This window comes from Chionomys nivalis, chromosome 24 (assembly GCF_950005125.1).
Source record: "Chionomys nivalis chromosome 24, mChiNiv1.1, whole genome shotgun sequence".
Classification (NCBI taxonomy): Eukaryota; Metazoa; Chordata; class Mammalia; order Rodentia; family Cricetidae; genus Chionomys; species Chionomys nivalis.
The window spans coordinates 42,080,566-42,100,877 of record NC_080109.1 but is presented as its reverse complement, the minus strand read 5'-3'; the positions used below and the strand labels follow the sequence as shown (position 1 = coordinate 42,100,877).

The 20,312-nt window shown below is 38.7% G+C and overlaps 1 protein-coding gene across 7 annotated transcripts in view; it reads left to right on the top strand.

Moving 5' to 3' along the window:
* The window catches only part of Phc3 (polyhomeotic homolog 3), a 74,114-nt gene that overhangs the window by 39,869 nt on the left and 13,933 nt on the right, over positions 1–20,312 (top strand). For all 7 annotated transcript variants that reach the window (XM_057756855.1, XM_057756853.1, XM_057756852.1 and 4 more), the window contains 4 exons: positions 1,862–2,015; positions 6,226–6,476; positions 14,922–15,081; positions 19,741–19,855. In XM_057756855.1, coding sequence (XP_057612838.1) covers positions 1,862–2,015; positions 6,226–6,476; positions 14,922–15,081; positions 19,741–19,855 — 680 coding nt within the window. The remainder of the gene's footprint in view (positions 1–1,861; positions 2,016–6,225; positions 6,477–14,921; positions 15,082–19,740; positions 19,856–20,312) is intronic.

Here is a 20,312-nt window from a genome sequence, read left to right as displayed (position 1 = left end):
TTTGCTGTGTAGCTTGGCTATCACTGAACTCACTCTGTAGACCAGGCTGGCTTTGGACTCAGAGATTTGCTTGCCTCTGTCTCCTGAATACTGGGACTAAGAGTGAGCACCACTACCACCCTCAGAAATTTTATTTATTTATTTTTTAAGCAAAAATCATGTTTAATCCTTTTTGCTGTTGTTTAGATGGGCTCTTGCTATGCTCCCAGGATGGTCTTGAACTCAGTATTCTGTCTTAGCTTTCTAAATGCTAGGATTGCAGAGTTGTGTCACCATTCCTGGATGGGTGTTTTATTTTAAGTAGATGCTTTGAGTTTTTGTTTCTGTTATTTTTTTATTTGTTTGTTTTTTATTAAACCAGTATTACTTGTGGTTATGCACATCTTCATAAATAAAACTTTATAGTATTTTACATGGTTTATGCCAGATTTAAAAATCTTAATTATTTTCATATTAAATTCTAGACACCTCAAATTATCATTTTTTCAACAGTTTAACTAAAATGGATGTCACTTAAAGTTAACTTTGTGAATGTTACAAGTTCTTTTTAACTGTTAAGATTTACTTCAATGTTAGTTAAGAAATCTTAAAAAACCCTCAATCTTTGTAAATTTAAGCGGAAGCTTTGCCACACGAATGGAAATGAACTGCCTTACGTTTTTGTGTTAGTACATTACCTTTCATAAATAGCAACAAACCAAAGTGCATCAATTAATTTATAGAGACACTTTGAAAATTAATCCTTAAGTTTAATAAAACCTTAGTTGAGTAATTTAGCTCTAGTTACATGGTTTCTCCTCTGTGATTTTCTTTTTTTTCTTTTTTCAAGACAGGGTTTCTCTGTGTAGCCGGGGCTGTCCTGGAACTTATTCTGTAGACCAGGCTGGCTCAGACTCACAGAGATCCACCTGCTTCTGTCTCCTGAGTGCTGGGATTAAAGGTGCGCGCCACCACTGCCCGGTTTCCTCTGTGATTTTGATGTCAAAGTCTTTCAGTAAATCCGTTACAGTTGCATTAAAGGCACTAAACCTTCTCCGTGGGAACCGAGAGGTAGAGCCACATAGCTTAGGTTATGTGTTCAGTTTTAAAGAAAGTTCTGTATGTATTGTACTAACTCTAAGAATTCATTTGATTCTTGAGTAGAGCAGAAAGGGAATGAAAATATGATTGCTGACTTTTCTGTAGTTTTATATACAATAATTTTCCTAATTTAGTTTTTATTAACAATGAGTAATCTTACATATAATTTTTGGCATTATATTGCCCTGGCATATATTGTTTTGGAAGTTTACTTAGAGTGTCTATAAAGTACTGGCCCCTCTTTTGATTCATGATAGGTTGAAATTAACAGAAGCAATGGTTTTTTAAAATAGTTATTTGATTGTATAAAGCCAAAACCCTGTTTTTTTTAATTCTTGAAAATATGTTCAGCTATGGTCATTATCATTTGGAAAGCCCAGTGATTCCGGGGTCACATAACTGGCCCACAGTGTGCTTTCAGTGGTGCACTGCTAAGTAGTGTAAACACTTTGAGTGATTTCAAAGTTTTCCTTTCAGCTTGTCAGTATAGCCGTTTGCCCTGTTTTTAGTTTAATATATTTAGAATTAATTTTTTTTAAATTCAGAATACCGCACTAGATGTAGTTTTTTTTTTTTTTTTTTTTTGGTTTTTTGAGACAGGGTTTCTCTGTGGTTTTGGAGCCTGTCCTGGAACTAGCTCTTGTAGACCAGGCTGGTCTCGAACTCACAGAGATCCGCCTGCCTCTGCCTCCCAAGTGCTGGGATTAAAGGCGTGCGCCACCACCGCCCGGCTAGATGTAGTTTTGAAAATATTTGAAGGCAGTATGACTTGTCATTGCAGGTTTATCAAGTAGAAGATGTGTGTGAGGAAGAAATGCCAGAGGAGTCAGAGGAGGGTGCGAGGACGGACAGAACACCACCACCACCCACTTTGTCTCCAGCAGCCATAACTGTGGGCCGAGGAGAGGACCTGACATCTGAACATCCTTTGTTAGGTGAGGAAACAAAATATAGGAGGAGATTCTTTTTGATAGACGGCAAAATAGGAAATGTTCTTTTCATTGGAGATGGCATTAAACTGATATTACTGTTAACCATAGTAAAACATAGATTATGCCAATATTGACTCAGGCTTGGCTTAAATTGTTCTGTGTTTGATGATTTCATGGCCCTCATGATTGTTTTTAATTAAGGAAAAACACTGTCCTAGGCATGGAAGCAAAACGGTGGGGGTCTGAGGAGGTCTGATACAAAGTAGCACCTGCCTGCCTTTTCTCTGACCATGCTGTGTCTGTTTTGCTCCCTTCTCTGAACTTTATTCCCTAAAGTGAATATCCAGGAAGGAGAGAAGAGGGAAATCAGCTTTCTTCTCTTTTCTCTCTTGAAAATAGAAAATATGCTGGGCATGGTAGCTCACGCCTCTAATTCCATCAGTCATGAGGCAGAGGCAGGCAACTCTGAGAGTACATAGTGGTCCATTTTAAAGAACTCCTAACCATACTAGGTGTGGTGGTGCACACTTGTACTCTTAGTACTTTAGGAGGCTGAGGTAGGAGGATCATGAGTTCAAGGCTAACTGGTTGTCTGAAGCCAGCCTGGGCTACACAGGAGACCTGTCAGCAGTCTCAGATATTTTTATTTTCTGTTGTTTTTAAATCTTTTTTTTCCCCCAAAAAAGACAGGGTCTCTTATAGTCTTGACTGGCCTAGGACTCTATGTGTAGCCAAGGCCAGCCTTGAATTCACAGAGATCCTACCTGCTTCACATCTCCAGAGTGCTAGGATTAAAAAAGGTGTGCACCATGATGCCTGTTTTCGCTTTTTTTTTTTTTAAACTTTACTTTTTGGTGGTGCTGAGGATGAAAACCAGGGTCTTAGGCATGCTAGCAAGCTCTGCTCGTAACCTACATTTTCAGCCAGTGTGTAAAGCTTCTTTACTTTGAAAGCATTTGTTGCTGCAGATGTCCTGAAGTTTTGATTCAAAAGTAGAAATATCATCTTACTTGAGTGTACTTCTGCTTTTATTACAAATTAAATGTGGCTTTTACTGCTAATACCAAATGTGAAATGTTGGAACACGGTGGCCTTCATGACTTTTCCCTCGTGTATTGTCCGAGACCCTTCCAAGCCCGTCTTTCTGGCTGCTGCCAGCTATGGTGTCGACACGTCAGTCTTCCTGTAATTTACTTCATTCCTCCGTGGTATGCGGAAGGGGGAATAACCTGTCAAATGATGGAACTAAGTAACTTATAAAAATAGACTTGTTTGGGGCTAGAAAGATGGTTCAGTGGTTAAAAGCCCTTACTGCTCTTGCAGAGGATTGGCGTTTGGGTCCCAGAATGGACATGGCAGCTCACAATTGCTTGTAATTCTAATTTCAGGGGATCTCATACCCTCTTCTGGCCTCCACAGGCACTGCACACACTCATATATAAATATAAATATATATATAAGCTTATATATATACAAATAAATATAACAAATCATAAAAACCAGACTTGTTTCCATCCATGATTGAAATTTTAAAAATCTATAAAAAATCTTTAAAAGTTTCCATGTTAAAAAGGAAGGACAAACTCACAGCCCAGTGTGTATCTGTAAATAAATCCAGCAAGCTATTCCAAAGTCATAGAGCTGCCTAGAGGGCAGTGCAGTAGAGTTTCTGTCCTGTGAATTGGCAAATACTCCATGTCAGGTTTTTATAAAGACAGGAGCTTACAGATATGTTTTTTTTTTTTTTTTTTTTTTACACAACTTGAGAGGACTTTACTCATAATCTAAAGATTAATTCAGCCGGGCGGTGGTGGCGCACACCTTTAATCCCAGCACTTGGAAGGCAAAGGCAGGCGGATCTCTGTGTGAGTTTGAGGCCAGCCTGGTCTACAAGAACAAGAGCTAGTTCCAGGGACAGGCTCCAAAGCCACAGAAAAACCCTGTCTCAAAAAACCAAAAAAAAAAAAAAAAAAAAAAAAAAAGATTAATTCAGATTATCATTGAGCAGTATTTTCTGAAAAAACTCTACTTAATGCAGTGTCTTCGTCCATTTTGTGCATTTGACCTGGGTATGGTGAAAATGCCTGTAGCACCAGCACTTAGGAGACGGAGGAGGGAAGATGTGGAGTTTGAAACCAGCCTACGCTACCTGACAGGACCCTTGGCTTGTGTTTCTGAAGTGTGGGTACTGTAAGGTGCAGGTGCAGCACCTGGCAAGGACCTTCCTGCGGAGCTCTTACATGGTGGAAGCATCACCGGGAACGTGGGCATCCCAGACAGTTCCTCCATGTTGGAAATGAGGTCCTGCTCACACACCATAAAGTTCTGCTTCTTCACACTGCTGTTGAGGATTAAGTTCCTAACACAGGAATTTTGGAGTGTCCATTTAAACCATAACATGTAGTTTTATATTTATTGAGCAAGAAAGTGTCTTTAAATCGGTAAGAGTTATTTTGAATTTTATTTTATTTTAGTTCCCCATAAATTTTTTTTTTCTGTAGAAAAATAACTTTCATCCATACCTAATAGTGTTTTTTTGGTCTTTTGTCCCATAGAAGTATTTGTGATGATTGAACACATGGATAGGGATATTGTCGTGTTTTTGCTTGATAATACATGTGGATAGTTGTGCATATATTCACAGACATGAGCAAGTTACCAATCTATGGGTGCTTTGCTTTTCTTGCTCCTTCCTTCTTCCTTTTGTCTCTCCATCCCTCCTCCCTCCCCCTCTTTGTCTTTCTCTCCCTCTTTTCCTTATTTTGTGCATGGGGGGTTGGTTGTTTTTGATACACTGTCTCACTCAGTAGCCCTCACTGGCCTGGAACTCTCAGAGAGATCTTGCCTGTCTCTGCTTTGTAAGTGCTGGGATTAAAGGCATGCACTACCATGCCTGGTCAATTATATGGCATTAAACAACAGTTTCAATATTTTATCTTTGTGAAAATAGATTACTTTATTATTGCTATAATAGTGTTGGTGAAACCTACAGCATATTAATTAGATTGGTCTTACTAAGGGTGAGCTCTTTGTGTTTCCATTTTTTCTTTTGAATTTTAATATGTATTTTGTGGCACAGGGGGTTTATTCTTTTGCTTCCTACTTATGCATTTTCCACTGATCAATAACCTCAGTCCCTGCTTTATCAGTTGAGTTTTCTGTTTTTTAAAGAGCCTATTCTTTTTTCTCTTCTACCTAAGTCAACTATATTTTTAGCATTATTAACTGGTAGTGGTTTCAGTCCTTGTTTTTTGAGACAGGGTTTCACTGTGTAGCTGTGGCTGTCCTGGAACTCACTGTGTAGACCAGGCTGGCCTCCATCTAACAGAGATCCGCCTGCCTCTGCCTCCTGAGTGCTGGGATCAAAGGTGTGTGCCACCACCATTTGGTTGGGACAGTGCCCCAGTTTCATTGCCTGTTTGTTGTGTGCCATTGAGGCAAGTAAGTTAATCTGTCTGTGTCTTGGTTTCCTTATTTGTGAGATGGAGCTGATTACATTGATCACCCATAGGCTACTTGTAGATTGAGGTACAGCGTGAAAGCATTGAACATGGCACCAGCCACCTAATGCTCAGTGAGGGTCTTTGCACACATGCTTTCTGTTTTCTTCAGAAATTTGTTTTCACTAGTATGTCTAGATAGAAACTTCTCTCTACTGTAGTACTGACAGTCAAGGGCTGATGCTACTGGTGGCAGTGACTCTTCGCCCATCAGATTGTCAGCTGACCCTTCCTGTGGGCTGCCAACATTTCCCCGTCAGCACATACAGCAACGCTAGAAAACAAAACACATTTGAGAAGATTTGGAGGGCCTCCCAGCTTTGCAGTTACAGTCTACAACCTGCCTAATCACTGGAATTCCTACTTACTTGGGGGGTTCTCCATCCTTTTTAATTTTTCAAATGATTATCTAGGTATCATGTGGAATAAAGAGGAATGTAAGGTATTTTATCTGTATAGCTTAAAAACAGACAAATTCAACTGATCATTTTTGAAATTACTTTGAAAATGATATTTAGGGCATTTTCATGTTTTATGGGGATAATAAAAATGGTTTAGATGATAATTTTGAGCATGTTAGTGTACGTCTATAGAAAGGGGATATTGTGCAATGAAATTATACAGTAAGCATAATGCTCCTGGAAGACAGCAGGTCTGAGTGAGCTTCCATCTCTGCGGGGCAGGTGGCTAAAGGTCCATCCCTTTTCTTTCAGAGCAAGTGGAGTTGCCTGCTGTGGCCTCAGTCAGTGCTTCAGTGATTAAGTCTCCATCAGATCCTGCCCATGGCTCTGTTCCTCCACCACCACTCCTAATTCCAGCTGCTGCCACGAGGGGCAATAGCACATCTATGGCCAGCAGCGCTCCCAGCCTAGAAAACAAACCTCCACAGGCTATTGTCAAACCTCAGATCCTGACTCACGTGATTGAAGGTTTTGTCATTCAGGAGGGATTGGAGCCATTTCCTGTAAGTAGAAAGCTTTTGTGTTTTAGAAGTTATTTTTAACCGTACAACACCATCTTAAAAAAAATTGTCTGCTCCTGTTCTCTAAGAAAATACTTATAATCTTATTTTAAAGGTTGATTTTTTTGAGTATTTGAAAGAATTTTACTCTCTAATATTTTATATAGGTTCTGAGGCTATATCTAATATCTATATAGGTTCTGAGACATTTTGTGTTAACCATTTCTGATCTTAATTTTGCTTATCTGCCTGATGGAGATGCTCTTTGGGTGTGAGAATTAAATATGCTAGCATTATTCTTTGCTGTACCATAGCAAAGAATAATGGTAATAAGTAATAGCTACTAACCATAGCTATTACTTATTATTATTAATAAGTAATAGCTACTAACCATAGCTATTACTTATTATTATCATTGTAGTGATAATTACAACTTAGCTTTTTCATGTTATGAAAGTAATTCATGCTTTGAAACTTGAACTATCTAGAACAAATAATAATATCACTATGCATATATATTCACATAATCAAGATTATTATTATGCATACAATTCCTTTTTTACTTCATATATGAGTATTTATTTATCAATAACATTTTTGCACATTTTGAAATGTGACATAATCCACCTTATGTACAACCATAATATATAAAATCCTCTCAAACACTGTTTTCATCTTATCACTGTTTAAATAGTCTAAGATACAACTTAGTGATAGGATGCATTTTTAACATGTTTGAGGTGCTTGTTGAGACTTTCAGTACCCCCCACTCACGTGGGGTGGGTAGAAAGATATTATACGTTTTTATGTAAGTTATCCACATTTTAAATAGTTTTTGTAGCGTAAATTCCTAAAAGTAGTAGTATTTTGAAACATTATTTTATGGAAAGTTTGTTTCCTCATCTGCTACAAGCATTGCTTAGTAGAATTACTTCTATAAATTTTGCTTGAGGCATATTAAGTTACTGAAATAAGTACAGATGTTTTAATTACACAATTTTGATTCTACTTTAATAGTTTTTTAAAAAAAATATTTTATGGGTATGGTGTTTTGTCTGCATGTGGCTGTGCACCATGTGTGTGCTTATGGCCCTCAGAAAGCAGAAGAGGGTTTAAGACCCCCGAAACTGGAATTACAGGTGGCCGTGAACCATCATATGGGTGTTGGGAATCAAACCAGGGTCCTTTGGAAAAAGCAACTAGGGTACTTAACTACTGAACATCTCTCCAACCCCTGTAGAAATTTCCAGTAGGCCATGGTTCCCTCCCGTTCTACAGCCAGTCTTCTTTCCAGGTTAGCTGAGGGCTTGCCTAAAAAGAATCAGTACATTTTCTTGGTTTAAAATTTTGCTGAAAATATTTCTAAAATAAGGATTCGCGATGCTGACCACAACGACTATTTGTTGTTGATGTTATTATCTCAGTGTTTGAGGAGCTTGTTTGTCCTATAATTACAGTGATTAGCTTGCTGAAGACTTAAGTGCTAGTCTTGAAGTGCTTTGTAAAGAAGTAATCTAGCCAGGCGGTGGTGGTTTACGCCTTTAATCTCAGCACTCAGGAGGCAGAGGCAGGCGGATCTCTGTGAGTTTGGTGTCAGCTTGGTCTACAGTCTGAGTTCCAGGACAGCCAGGACTGTTACACAGAGAAACCCTGTCTCAAAAGACCAGAAATAAATTAAAAAGAAGTAATTTAAACTCTCTGAACATTAGTATCATTATCTATAAAATATATAAAGTATGAACTTAGGGTATAAGTCTTTGGTACAGTCTTGCTTAGCATGTATGTGGCTATGGCTTTCATCTCTAGCATTTAAAATGTTCATCTTTGTGTGTGTTGCATTTATTATTATTATTATTATTATTATTTTATTTTGAAGGAAGAACTTGAAAACATGCTTAATCAGATTTTTTCCCCTTTTATTGAAAGTAGCTTTTGCCAGGTGGTGGTTATGAACGCCTTTAATCCAGCACTCGGGTGGCAGAGGCAGGCAGATCTCAGTTTGAGGCCAGACTGGTCTACAGAGTGAGTTTCAGGACAGCCAGGGCTATTCAGAGAAACCCTGTCTCAAAAAACAAAATAAAACAAGTAGTTTTTATTTTCACATAATATACCCTAATTATGTTTTCCCTCCATTTCTCTGTCCCTTCGAACTCCCATCCCATATAGATCTGCCCCCTTCCTGTCTCTCATTAGAAAACAGGCTTCTAAAGGATAATAATAAAATATGATCAGATAAGACAAAAACTAATACATCAGAAGAGGAGAAAGAAAAAAAAAAGAAACAGAAGGAAAAGAGATCAAGAAAAGATACATGAAACATTTGACACAGAGACCCACTTGTTTGGACACTCAAGAATCCCATTAAAACACTAAACTGGGAGCCATTTATATATATGCAAAAGATTTGTAGGGTAAAAAGAGACAGAAAAATATCCATAAATAAAATAAAAGTAAAAAATAAGATAATTAAAAAAGTAAGCCCTGATATGATACTCCTAGACAAGGAACCTCCAGTAATGCTATTGGACGTGTTTTCTGTTGACCTGCAGCCTACATGCAGACTGTTCTTGAGTAGTTTGTTTCTGCAGGGAGACTCCCTTGGAGAAAACTAAACTTTTATTTGCAAGTGGTTATTAGTTAGGGATGAGTGCATGTGTTCACTTCTCCTTTTACCTCTAGGACTCCATTTGGAACAGACCCATGTAGGTCCCGTGCATGCTGCTACAGTCTGAGTCTTTACAGGCACTGATCCTGTTGATTTGGAGGATCTTGCTTTCTTGGTGGCCTGTCCTCCATCCCCTCTAACTTATACTCTTTCTGTCTCCTCTTCTGTGGGTTTCCTGAGCCCTAAGGAGGATTTGATGGAGATGTCTTGTTTAGTGTTTGAATGTTACAAGGACTCTCATTCTCAGCAAATTGTCTGACTGCAGGTCCCTGTGTTTGTTCCTATCTGCTGCAGGAGGAAACTTCTCCATTGTGGCTGAGCAAGGCACTTGATGAGTATAGCAGAATGTCATCAGCAGTCATTTTATTACTTTATTGTTATTATTATTTTAAGTAGGACAGTAGTATTTGATTTTGCCATAGATTCCTGGGCTTTCTAGTCTCTGATTCTTGGTCACCCAAGCAGTTGGCTATGGGTTCATCTCATGGAGTGGGCCTTAAGTCAAATCAGATAGTGGTTACTCCCATAAGATTTATGGCACTATTGCACTTGCATATCTTGCAGGCAGAATATCATTGTAGATCAAAGGGTTTGTGGCTAGGTTGGTATTTATGTTTCTCCTTTGATATCATGCAGAGTACCCACCCTCCTGTATCAAAAATGCTAGACCATAGGTCTGAAGGCTCTATGTAGACACGAGCTCAACTTCTTCATGTTCAGTGAGTTGTGTAGGTATTGTCTTCAGCATCGGGGTCTTGCTGTTTGTAGAGAGCAGCCTATAGTCTTGGCAGCAGCTTGGTTGTTTGGAATTCCCATGGGACAACTTTGCCCAACAACTCAAGTAGATGAAACCTAACCCCAGTACTGGAAGCACTGGAAGCTTCATTTGGTGACAAGTTAGGGCTCTGTCTACTTGTTATTTGGTGATTTCTTTTAGTATGTCTATATTTTAGGAGGCTTCTACTGTATTAGGTTTTCATACTATCCTGTAGGAGGAGGAGGGCCACTTGTCTGTCCTGGCCGCCTGGCTAGCTTACACCTGAAATAATCACATGGAAATTGTATTAATTAAGACACTGCTTGGCCCATTAGCTCTAGTTTGTCTAGTTTGTTATTGGCTAATTCTTATATCTTAATTTAACCCTTTTCTATTAATCTGTGTATTGCCACATGGCTGACGCTTACCGGCTGACGCTTACCGGCAAGATTCTAACTGACGTCTGTCTGAGGCAGAGGATCCATAGCTTCTCTGACTTTGCCCTTCTTCCTCCCAGCATTCAGTTCTGTTCCCCGTTCCCCCCTCGCGCCCCCCCCCCTCCGCCTACCTAAGTTCTGCCCTATCAAAAGGCCAAGGCAGTTTCTTTATTCATTAACCAATGAAAGCAACACATAAACAGAAGGATCTCCTACACCACTATCCCTCAAATTTTAGTGGTCTCTCCTCATGTTTCCTCCATTGTACCCCTCTCCCTCCACCTCCCCACTTGATTTTCCCATTCCAGTCTCCTGCTCCATCCATTCATAACTACTTATTTTATTTCTTATTCCCCCTCCCCCAGTCCCTTACCTAACCTCTGTGGTTCTATGGATTGTAGCTTGCTTATCATTGACTTAACAGCTAATGCCCACATAAAATTGAATACATACCATATTTGTCTTTCTGGGTCAGGGTTACCTCACTCAGGATAATATTTTTTCAGTTCCATTTGTTTACATGATGTCTTTTTTTTTAAACAGCTAAGTGATATACCATTGTGTAAATAAATGTACATTTTATTTATACGTTCATCTTTTGAGGGGCATCTAGGTTGTTTTCAGTTCCTGACTATTATGAATAAAGTAGCAGTGGCCATGGTTGAGCAAGTGTCTCTGTGGTAGGATGGAGCATCCGTTGGCTATATGCTCAAGAGTAGTGTAGCTGGATCATGAGTAAAGCAGCTCACATCTTCCTGAGGAGTTGCCACATGATTTCCATAGTGATTGTACAATGAATGAATGCTTTTACCTTACTCCACATCCTTGTCAGCATGAGTTGTCATTTGTTTTATTGATCTTAGCCATTCTGGTAGGTGTAAGATGAAATCTGTAAGTAGTTTTGATTTACATTTCCCTGATGACTAAGGATGTTGAGCATTTCTTTAAATGCTTCTCAGCCATTTAGATTGCCTCTTTTGAGAATTCTGTTAAGATCTGTACCCCATTTTGTCTCTTACTGAAATTTGATTTCTTTTTCTCACATAATATATCCTGATTATGGTTTCCCCTCCCTCTGCTCCTCCCAGTTCCTCCCTACCTCCTCTGCCATCTGGATCAACTCCCTTTCTGTCTCTCACTAGAAAAGAAACAGGCTTCTAAGGGATAATAAATAAAATAAAGCAAAACTATAACTTCATAGTTGGACAGGACAAAAGAACAGAAGGAAAAAAGTCCAAGAGAAGGCTCAGGAGTCAGAGACCTACTCATTTGCAAACTCAGGAATCCCATAAGAACACTAAATTGAAGGCCATAAAATAATATGCAGAGAACCTGGTTCCGACCTGGGAAGGTGCTTGTTTGCTGCTTCAGTCTCTGAGTTTATGTGACCCTTAATCATGTTGATTTTGAGGGCTTGTTTTCTTGGTGGCCTCAGTCCTCTCTGGCTCTTACACTTTTTCTGCTTCCTTTTCCACAGGGCTCCCTGAACTGTGAAGGGAGGGATTTGATGGAGACATTCCGTTTAGGGCTGAGTATTCTGAGGTCCCTCTCTGTCTGACTGTGGGTTTCTATATTTATTCTCATTGATGAAGAAGGAAGCTTCTCTGATTATGACTGAGCTAGGCACTGTAGATCTGTACCCATTTTCAAATTGGGTTGTTTCTTGATATCTAGTTTTTTGAGTTCTTTATATATTTTGGATATTAGCCTTCTATTGGATATGTAGTTGGTAAAAATCTTTTCCCATTCTGTATATAGTCTGCTGCTTTGTTCTATTGATGGTATTATTTGCTGTGCAGAAGCTTCTGAGTTTCACCAGGTCCCATTTATTAGTTGTTGATCTTAGTGTCTGTGCTAATGGTGTTTTGTTCAGAAAGTCTTCTGTGCCAGTGAATTCAAGGCGGTTCCCCACTTTCTCTATGAGATTCAGTGTACGCAGCTTTATGTTGAGTCTGGTCCATTTGGACTTAAGTTTTGTACAGGGTGATATGTATGTCTCTATTTGGATTCTTCTACATTCAGCCATCCAATTTGAATAGCACCATTTGTTGAAGATGCTGTCTTTTTTCCAGTGTGTTTTTCTGGCTTCTTAAAAAAAAAAAAAAATCAGATGTCTATAGGTGTGTGGATTCTCTGGATCTTCAATTTGATTCCATTAATAGACATGTCTGTTTTTATGCCAATGCCATGCTGTTTTCATTCCTATATAGTTTACAGTACAATCTGAGGTCAGGGATGATGAGACCTCCAGAAGTTCTATTCTAGTCAGGATTGTTTTGCCTATCCTGTTTTTTTTGTGTTTCCGTATGAAGCTGAAAATTTCAAGATCTGTGAAGAATTGTGTTGGAGTTTTGATGGGGATTGCATTGAATCTGTAGATTATTTTTGGTAGTAATGAGCATGGGAGATCTTTCCATCTTCTGATATTTTCTTTAATTTTTTTCTTCAAAGACTTGAAGTTTTTATCATACAAGTCTTTTACTTGCTTGGTTAGAGTTACCCCAAGATACTTTGTATTATTTGTGGCTATTGTAAAAAGTGTTGTTTCCTGGGTTTCTTTCTCAGTCCATTTGTCAGTTTTATTTAGGAGGGTTACTGATTTTTATGAGTTAATTTTATATCCAACTACTTTGCTGTTTATCAGCTGTAGGGAGTTCCCTGGTGGAATTTTTAGGGTCACTTATATATGCTATCATATTATCTGAAAATAAAGATACTTTGACTTCTTCCTTTCCAATTTGTATCTCCTTGATAAGGATTAAATTTGGTTTTATCATAGAATGTCTTACTTTTTCCATCTATGGAGATTGAAAGTTTTAGTCGATATAGTAGTCTGGGCTGGCCATCCATAGTCTCTTAGAGTGAGTAGAACATCTGTCCATGCCCTTCTGGCTCTAAGAGTCTCCATTTAGAAGCCAGCTGTTTTTCTGATAGGTCTACCTTTATATGTTACTTGGTCTTTTCTTTTGCAGCTTCTAATACTTTCTCTTTTCTGTGTATTTAGTGATTATTATGTGCCAAAGAGAATTTGTTTTCTGGTCCAGTCTGTTTGGTGTTTCTGTATTTTTAAAAGCCACTTGCAAGATAGTGCAGCAGGTAAAAGCCATTTCCATGCTAACTTGGCAATCTGACCCACAAAGAGGTAGAAAGAGCATACTTAACCCCATAAATTTGTTCTCTTCTGTCCACATTTGTGCTGTGGTACATCCTTACCCCCCCCCCCCCACACACACACATGCGCGAGCTAATGATGATAAGTTGGGTCTGGTGGCACAGGTCTGTAACCTCAGTTACTTAGGCTGTTGATGTTAGAGTTCAAGTTCAAGGCCAGTCTGAGCAAGATTCCCTCTTAAAGTAAATAACACACAGACATTCTGGGCAGTGTGAACTGGGGAAAAGGCATCCCCTGTGCAAGGATGAACACACCACACCCATGACTGTTCCCCAGTCTTCACCACCAAATCATAAAATGTTTGCAGATGCATACAGCCTTGTATTAGAAAGAGCTAGTCTCGTGTGTTCAAGCTTTGGGAAAAAGAGATGGTTGCTGAACTGAATAGTACCATGAAAAGTGAAGCTGGACATGGGTTTTGCATAGGACTGTAATCCCAGCACTGGACAGAGGCTGAGACAAGAGGAGCTACGTAGTGAGAGGCTATCTTCAAAGCATTCTGAAGAGGGGCTGGAGAGATAGCTCAGGGGTTAAGAGCCCTGACTGCTGTTTCAGAGGACCCATGTTCAATTCCAGGCACCCACATGGCAGTTCCAGGGGACCCAACACCAATGTGCATAAACAACAGCAACAACAAAACATTCTAAAGAAACAGATGTGGGTATAGTTAGTGCAAGACCTTGGATTCAGTCCCCAGAACTGCAAAATAAATCAATCCAAACAGCAACTGCTTCCCTTTCACTGCTTTCCTATTGTGCAGGATAATTTGATTGCTTCTGTTTTTAATATTACAAATGTAAGGAATCACTAGATTTTAAGACTTTTTAAAAAATCTACTTGCCTAATGCAGCAGTGCATTGTATATGACTGCAGTGTGTATTCTGCTGCTGGCTAGCAGTAGTGCATATGTATAGAACCTTCTACTTGATGATTTGCCCTTAATTATTGGATTTGATGATTGAGTAAGTGAATATCACAATTACCATTCTTTCAGAGGGGTCATTTTAAAAATTAGACTCATTTATTTCTGATTAATTTTATTTATTTATTAAAGATTTCTGCCTCCTCCCCGCCACCGCCTCCCGTTTCCCTCTCCCTTCCCCAAATCAACTCCCCCTCCCTCATCAGCCCGAAGAGCAGTCAGGGTTCCCTGCCCTGTGGGAAGTCCAAGGTCCTCCCACCTCCATCCCGCTCTAGTAAGATGAGCATCCAAACTGCCTAGGCTCCCACAGAGTCAGTACGTGCAGTAGGATCAAAACCCAGTGCCATTGTTCTTGAGTTCTCAGTAGTCCTCATTGTCTGCTATGTTCAGCGAGTCCGGTTTTATCCCATGCTTTTTCAAACCCAGTCCAGCTGGCCTTGGTGAGTTCCCTAATTTTTAGAGATTATTTCTTTTCATTCTCTTTTCCATTTAAAGGTGAGTCGCTCATCTTTGCTGATAGACCAACCTGTGAAAAAGAGGCCTCTTTTGGATAATCAGGTGGTGAATTCTGTGTGTGTTCAGCCAGAACTACAGAATAACACAAAGCATGCAGATAATTCATCTGACACCGAGATGGAAGACATGATTGCTGAAGGTCTGTGGCTCCCATCAAACCTTTTCTTTAACTTTGACTTTTATTGCTTGAAATAGGATAAACTTTTTATTCTGCATAGGTTTTCACTTGGAAAGAATTTAGTTTTGCTTACATACAGCGAGTATGTGAACACTCTATTAACCAGAATAATGGGTGCGCTAGCCACTCTGATAACTCAGTAACTAGGAGAGCAGTAAATATTGGTGCTGATTTGTACAGTGTTAGATTTCTAGTGAGGGAAAAGCAATTTAAAAGTTTCTGAGTCAGAACAATCAATTCTTGCTTTTAATAAGTAACAAATAAGTTTTTACTGAATTTACTTCAAAATATAGAGCATTTAGGTGTGGGTTTTAGATTTATTCTTGTGATGGGTGTTATAAACTGGGTATTACCGTTACATTCAGGATGTTCTCTTCAGCCAATAGATGATAACATTTGTTCTAAGAAACAAAAATACTGTTAATCTCCGTACTGTCCCAGCTCCTTTTCAACTGACTATACTCTAATACCAGATATCCCTTAGAAGTCAAACTGATAAAAATGGTTGAGGTAAAGCAAACACAAGTAAACACAAAACTGATGTTCTGTGCCTTTTAGGTGACCTATTTATAGTTAGCAAAGCTTGTACTTTTTTAAAAATGAGATTCTGAATGTGTGCTTAAAGAAATAATCAATGAAACAAAACAACCTAGCTGTATTGTGTGGGAGTCTTCGTAAGAGATTGTTCTTATCATTTGATCATGGCCCTTCAGTTGATGGTATTCAGTCTGAAGTGTTTAGTCAGGGGCTTATAATGGTGAACTCATTAACATCTTTGTCTTTGTAATTATCCTTAGGATCTCTAAAATTAATTTATTCTTTTGCAAATACTCATTTAGTTTATGGTACTTTATTGTGTTTTTTTATTTATTTTTATTTCACATGTATTGGTGTTTTGCCTCCATGTATGTCTATATGAGAGCGTCAAATCTGGAACTGGAGTTACAGAAGGTTGTGAGCTGTCATGTGGGTGCTGGGAATTGAACCTGGGTCCTCTGGAAGAGCAGCCAGTGCTCTTACCTACTGAGCTATCAAACCCAGTCCCTTATTGGATATTTTTACACAATGTTAAATTTACCAAAGTGGCATGTTGGTAAGTAAAACTGTCATCCTTCAGACTCTTAGAGGGTGGCACCTGCCATTGGTAGTGTTTTATAAGCTATTGTGAAGTAGTCAACATTTTTACTTCTTATTTGAACCACCAAGCCTGTAATAGTATAACATTTGACTTTTACTAATGTTTGGTTATTTTGAGCTCAGTTTGATTTTTTTCTGTGTAGAAGATTCCTAACCATGAAGCGCTCTAAACATGCATTCAGTTAGAGAGAGCTGTGTGCTCTTCCCTTATCCCTAGGTCCATTGCTATGAACGGTCTCATGTCATACATCTTTTTGTTTGCTTCTCTCCCAAACTTCCTTTGCTGCCTTTCTTTCCTACTTCTCCTCCATCCTTTCCTCCCTCTTTATGAAAGTTGTAGCCATTTTATTTTACTGATATAGTATGTATCTCTTAAAAGCAGATACTTTCTTACATAATTAAATAACAAAATTAATAATTCTTTAGTGTAATACCTGATCCACATTCAGATTTTCTTAGTTATGTGAAGCATGTTCTTTCACAGTCATCTGATTAACATCAGGATCCAAACAAGATCACCATGGTGACTTTCATTATTAGAATCTAATTTTATTTATTTTAATTCTCAAATACATGTTTTTAATTAGTTGATTATATGAGGACATTTCATATTTTAGATGAAAGTTTAGGTTTTCTTTTTTCTTCTTTTGCTTATATCTGTAAGAAGTATATAAATGAAAGTTCTGGGCTAAAATGTGTTTGTCATGTCAACCCTGCTGAATAGACAGAAGGAGCATGGACTTCTGGAAAGTTTTAGAACATGTTTCATGATATTTGTAGTTTATAAAATATAATGGGCAACATATAACATTGCTAGTGTGCCGACATATGAAAGGTATGTACAGAAAGACATGAAAGCATACCCTCCTTCCCATAAGGAACTGTTTGTTTTGTTGGAGATTAGGGAATCTCCATTCCAGAGCAGCAAATGTTAGATAACAAGAAGACAGAACTAGCTGAAGTTATTTTCAGCTTGGTGAACTTCTTATATTTATGAGTTTGATCTCTGTTCTGTGTTAAACGAGACAAGGAGCAAGCTTGGCTCTAAGATAACAGGCAGGAAAACAGTTCTGATCAGGCCGTGAACAGATTACAGAGGATGTGGATACTAAGGAACTGTGGGAGCACAGTGAAATTCACCAACTGTAAATAACAGAAGGACCCTGGGTGAAGACCTCGGGCTTGAGGGGATTTTGTGGATGAAGACCTAGGACTTGGGGGGTTTATTCAAGTTTTTGTGGCAGTTGTAACAAACTGAAAAGGGTTTAGCACTGTGCTGGTCATCTCTGTTGGATGTATTAGAGGTCTGGCATATGACTGACACCTGCAGTCTAAGTGGGGAGAGGAAGGGAAGGACTAAAGGGAGACAGGACAAGATGCTACAGAAGGAGAAGAAAATCTAAAGATGGCTAATATATTTCAGAGTAGAGAACTATTACACAATGCCGGGTGGTGGTGGTGCATTCCTTTAGTCCCAGCACTCGGGAGGCAGAGGCAGACAGATCTCTGTGAGTTTGAGTCCAGCCTGGTCTACAGATCTAGTTCTAAGACAACCTGGGCTACCAAAGAAACCCCCCTGTCTTGAAAAACCAAACCAAAACAAACCAAAACAAACAAGCTAACATTTTTTTTATTGATTTTTATTGGGCTCTATATTTTTCTCTGCTCCCCTCCCTGCCTCTCCCCTTCCCTTCAACCCTCTCCCAAGGTCCCCAAGCTCCCAATTTACTCAGGAGATCTTGTCTTTTTCTACAAGCTAACATTTTAAGTCTTTCGTAGTTTTGATTTTCCAAGGCCATTTTATAATTTCAGCATTTTTATTGTATAAACCAGTATTCATGCAATAAAATTTAGAGTAAAATGGTGCGATCATTTACTTTGTGGCTGTGTTTTTTTGTGTATAATTTCAGTTTAAAAACCACTCATTTTTAAGATAAGCAAATTATTAAATTCATGGTACATTCCATTTGCTTCTCTGCTACTGTGATAACCGTGGCCAAAGCCAGCTTGGCAGGGGAAGGGTTATTTCAGCCCATTATCAAAGGAAGCTGAGGCAGGAGCTGAATCAGAAACCATGAAGGAACACTGCTTACTGACTTGCTCAGCTTGCTGATTTTTACAAAACCCAGGAGTGGCACTGCCCACAGTTGGCCCACCTCCATCTTTTATTTAAAAAAAAAAAAAAAAAACAAAACTCCAAAGACATGCCCATAGGCCAACTGCTGGAGGTGATTCCTCATTTGAGTTCCTTCTGGTTGACAAAAAAATCAGTACAAACCGGGCGGTGGTGGCGCACGCCTTTAATCCCAGCTCTCGGGAGGCAGAGGCAGGAGGAACTCTGTGAGTTCGAGGCGAGCCTGGTCTACAAAGGGAGTTCCAGGACAGACTCTAAAGATACAGAGAAACCCTGTCTCGAAAAAACCAAAAAAAAAAAAAAAAAAAAAAAAGAAATCAGTACAGTTAATGCAAACACTTTTAAACTTTAACCTTTCCTTTCTTGTGCACCTCAAGATCCCATATTAGTATCACAATATGAAACGTATTCCCACTTTTATGTGTGAGTGCTCTGTCTTTATGCACACCAGAAGAGGGCATCAGATCCCTTATAGATGAGTATAGATGTGGGTGCTGGGAATTCAACTCAGGATCTCTGGAAGAGAAGCCATCTCTCAGCCCCAGTACTCTTAGTCCTTACGTGGAAACTGTGAAGTGGAGCAGACATCCATGTAATAGTTACTTCAGCTCTTTGGGAAAGGTCATGAAGATTGAGCTGTTTGCTTTAGGTGCCTGAAGGAAGAGGTGATAGTGAAGGAGAGGGTTTTAGGTTGGGGTTGGAGTTAGGACTAGCATTCTTACTTAGCAGGGAGCACCCTAGAAAATGCACCAGTAGTTGGACATTATGACACTGTTTGAGATTTTAAAAGCAGAATTAATTTTATTTAATACTAAAAGGAACTGTTTTATAAATTGACAATATATCTTTATAAAATTGGTCATACACTGTACATGATATTTTATATGTCTTACTAAAATCAAACATACAAAAGTTTCTCCATTTTGAAGCCATTCTCCTCTCCATAGGAATTTAAAGGGTTTCTCTGCTGTAAATCTTCATAGCGTAGGGCACCAAATTCATATGTCACATTCTGCCTTTTGAAAATGTTTCTTTCTGGTGGACCATGAGTACATGGCACTCATTTCATTTCTCAGTGTTTGTAACTCATACATTGCTGTTTATACATTCTAGACATGCTGGATTCTTAGCAAAACTAGCCTATGCTTATTTGTATAGATGAATACTTATTGTATAGAAAAAACCATCATTCTTATGTAGAAACAAGGAATTAGTAGGAGCCCAGCCAGAGTAGCTCTGGATCCAAAGAAGGTGAAGAAATCTTGATCTGACAGTGTTGTGTAACTAAAATTAGAGGCTGAAAGAAATTTTGACCACTCAGATTTTTGGCTTTTCCCTTCTTTTTTTAGAGACATTAGAAGAAATGGATAGTGAATTGCTTAAGTGTGAATTCTGTGGAAAAATGGGATATCCTAATGAATTTTTACGGTCAAAACGATTCTGTACTATGTCATGTGCCAAAAGGTATGTTGGTGTTCTTGGATTTGTTTATGAGAACCAGTAACTTTTGCAAAAATGTCAAGACGTGGTTATAGATGAGCTTTGGTAGGAGTTAGCTATGGTAACAACAGGGAAGGTTAGGTCAGCAGCCACTTACTCTGTGTCTCGTTACTAGAATTTACTAAGTAAATTTTATGTACTAATAATGCAGTTTCATAGTGAATACTCATGAAGCATCAGTCATCTGGTACAAGGATATGCTTTGGAGAATCTCTCCTATAGCATATATAAGTATATGATAGAATATTAATTTTTGTGTTTTAAAAATCATAACTAATTAATTACTAATTAATTTTGAAATTAAGTTTTTATGTAGGGTCTTGTATTATAGCCCTGGCTGACCTGAATTGACTGTATAGACCAGGCTGGTCTCCAACATTCTATGGCCCTCCTGTTTCTGCTTCCCAAGTGCTGGGATCAT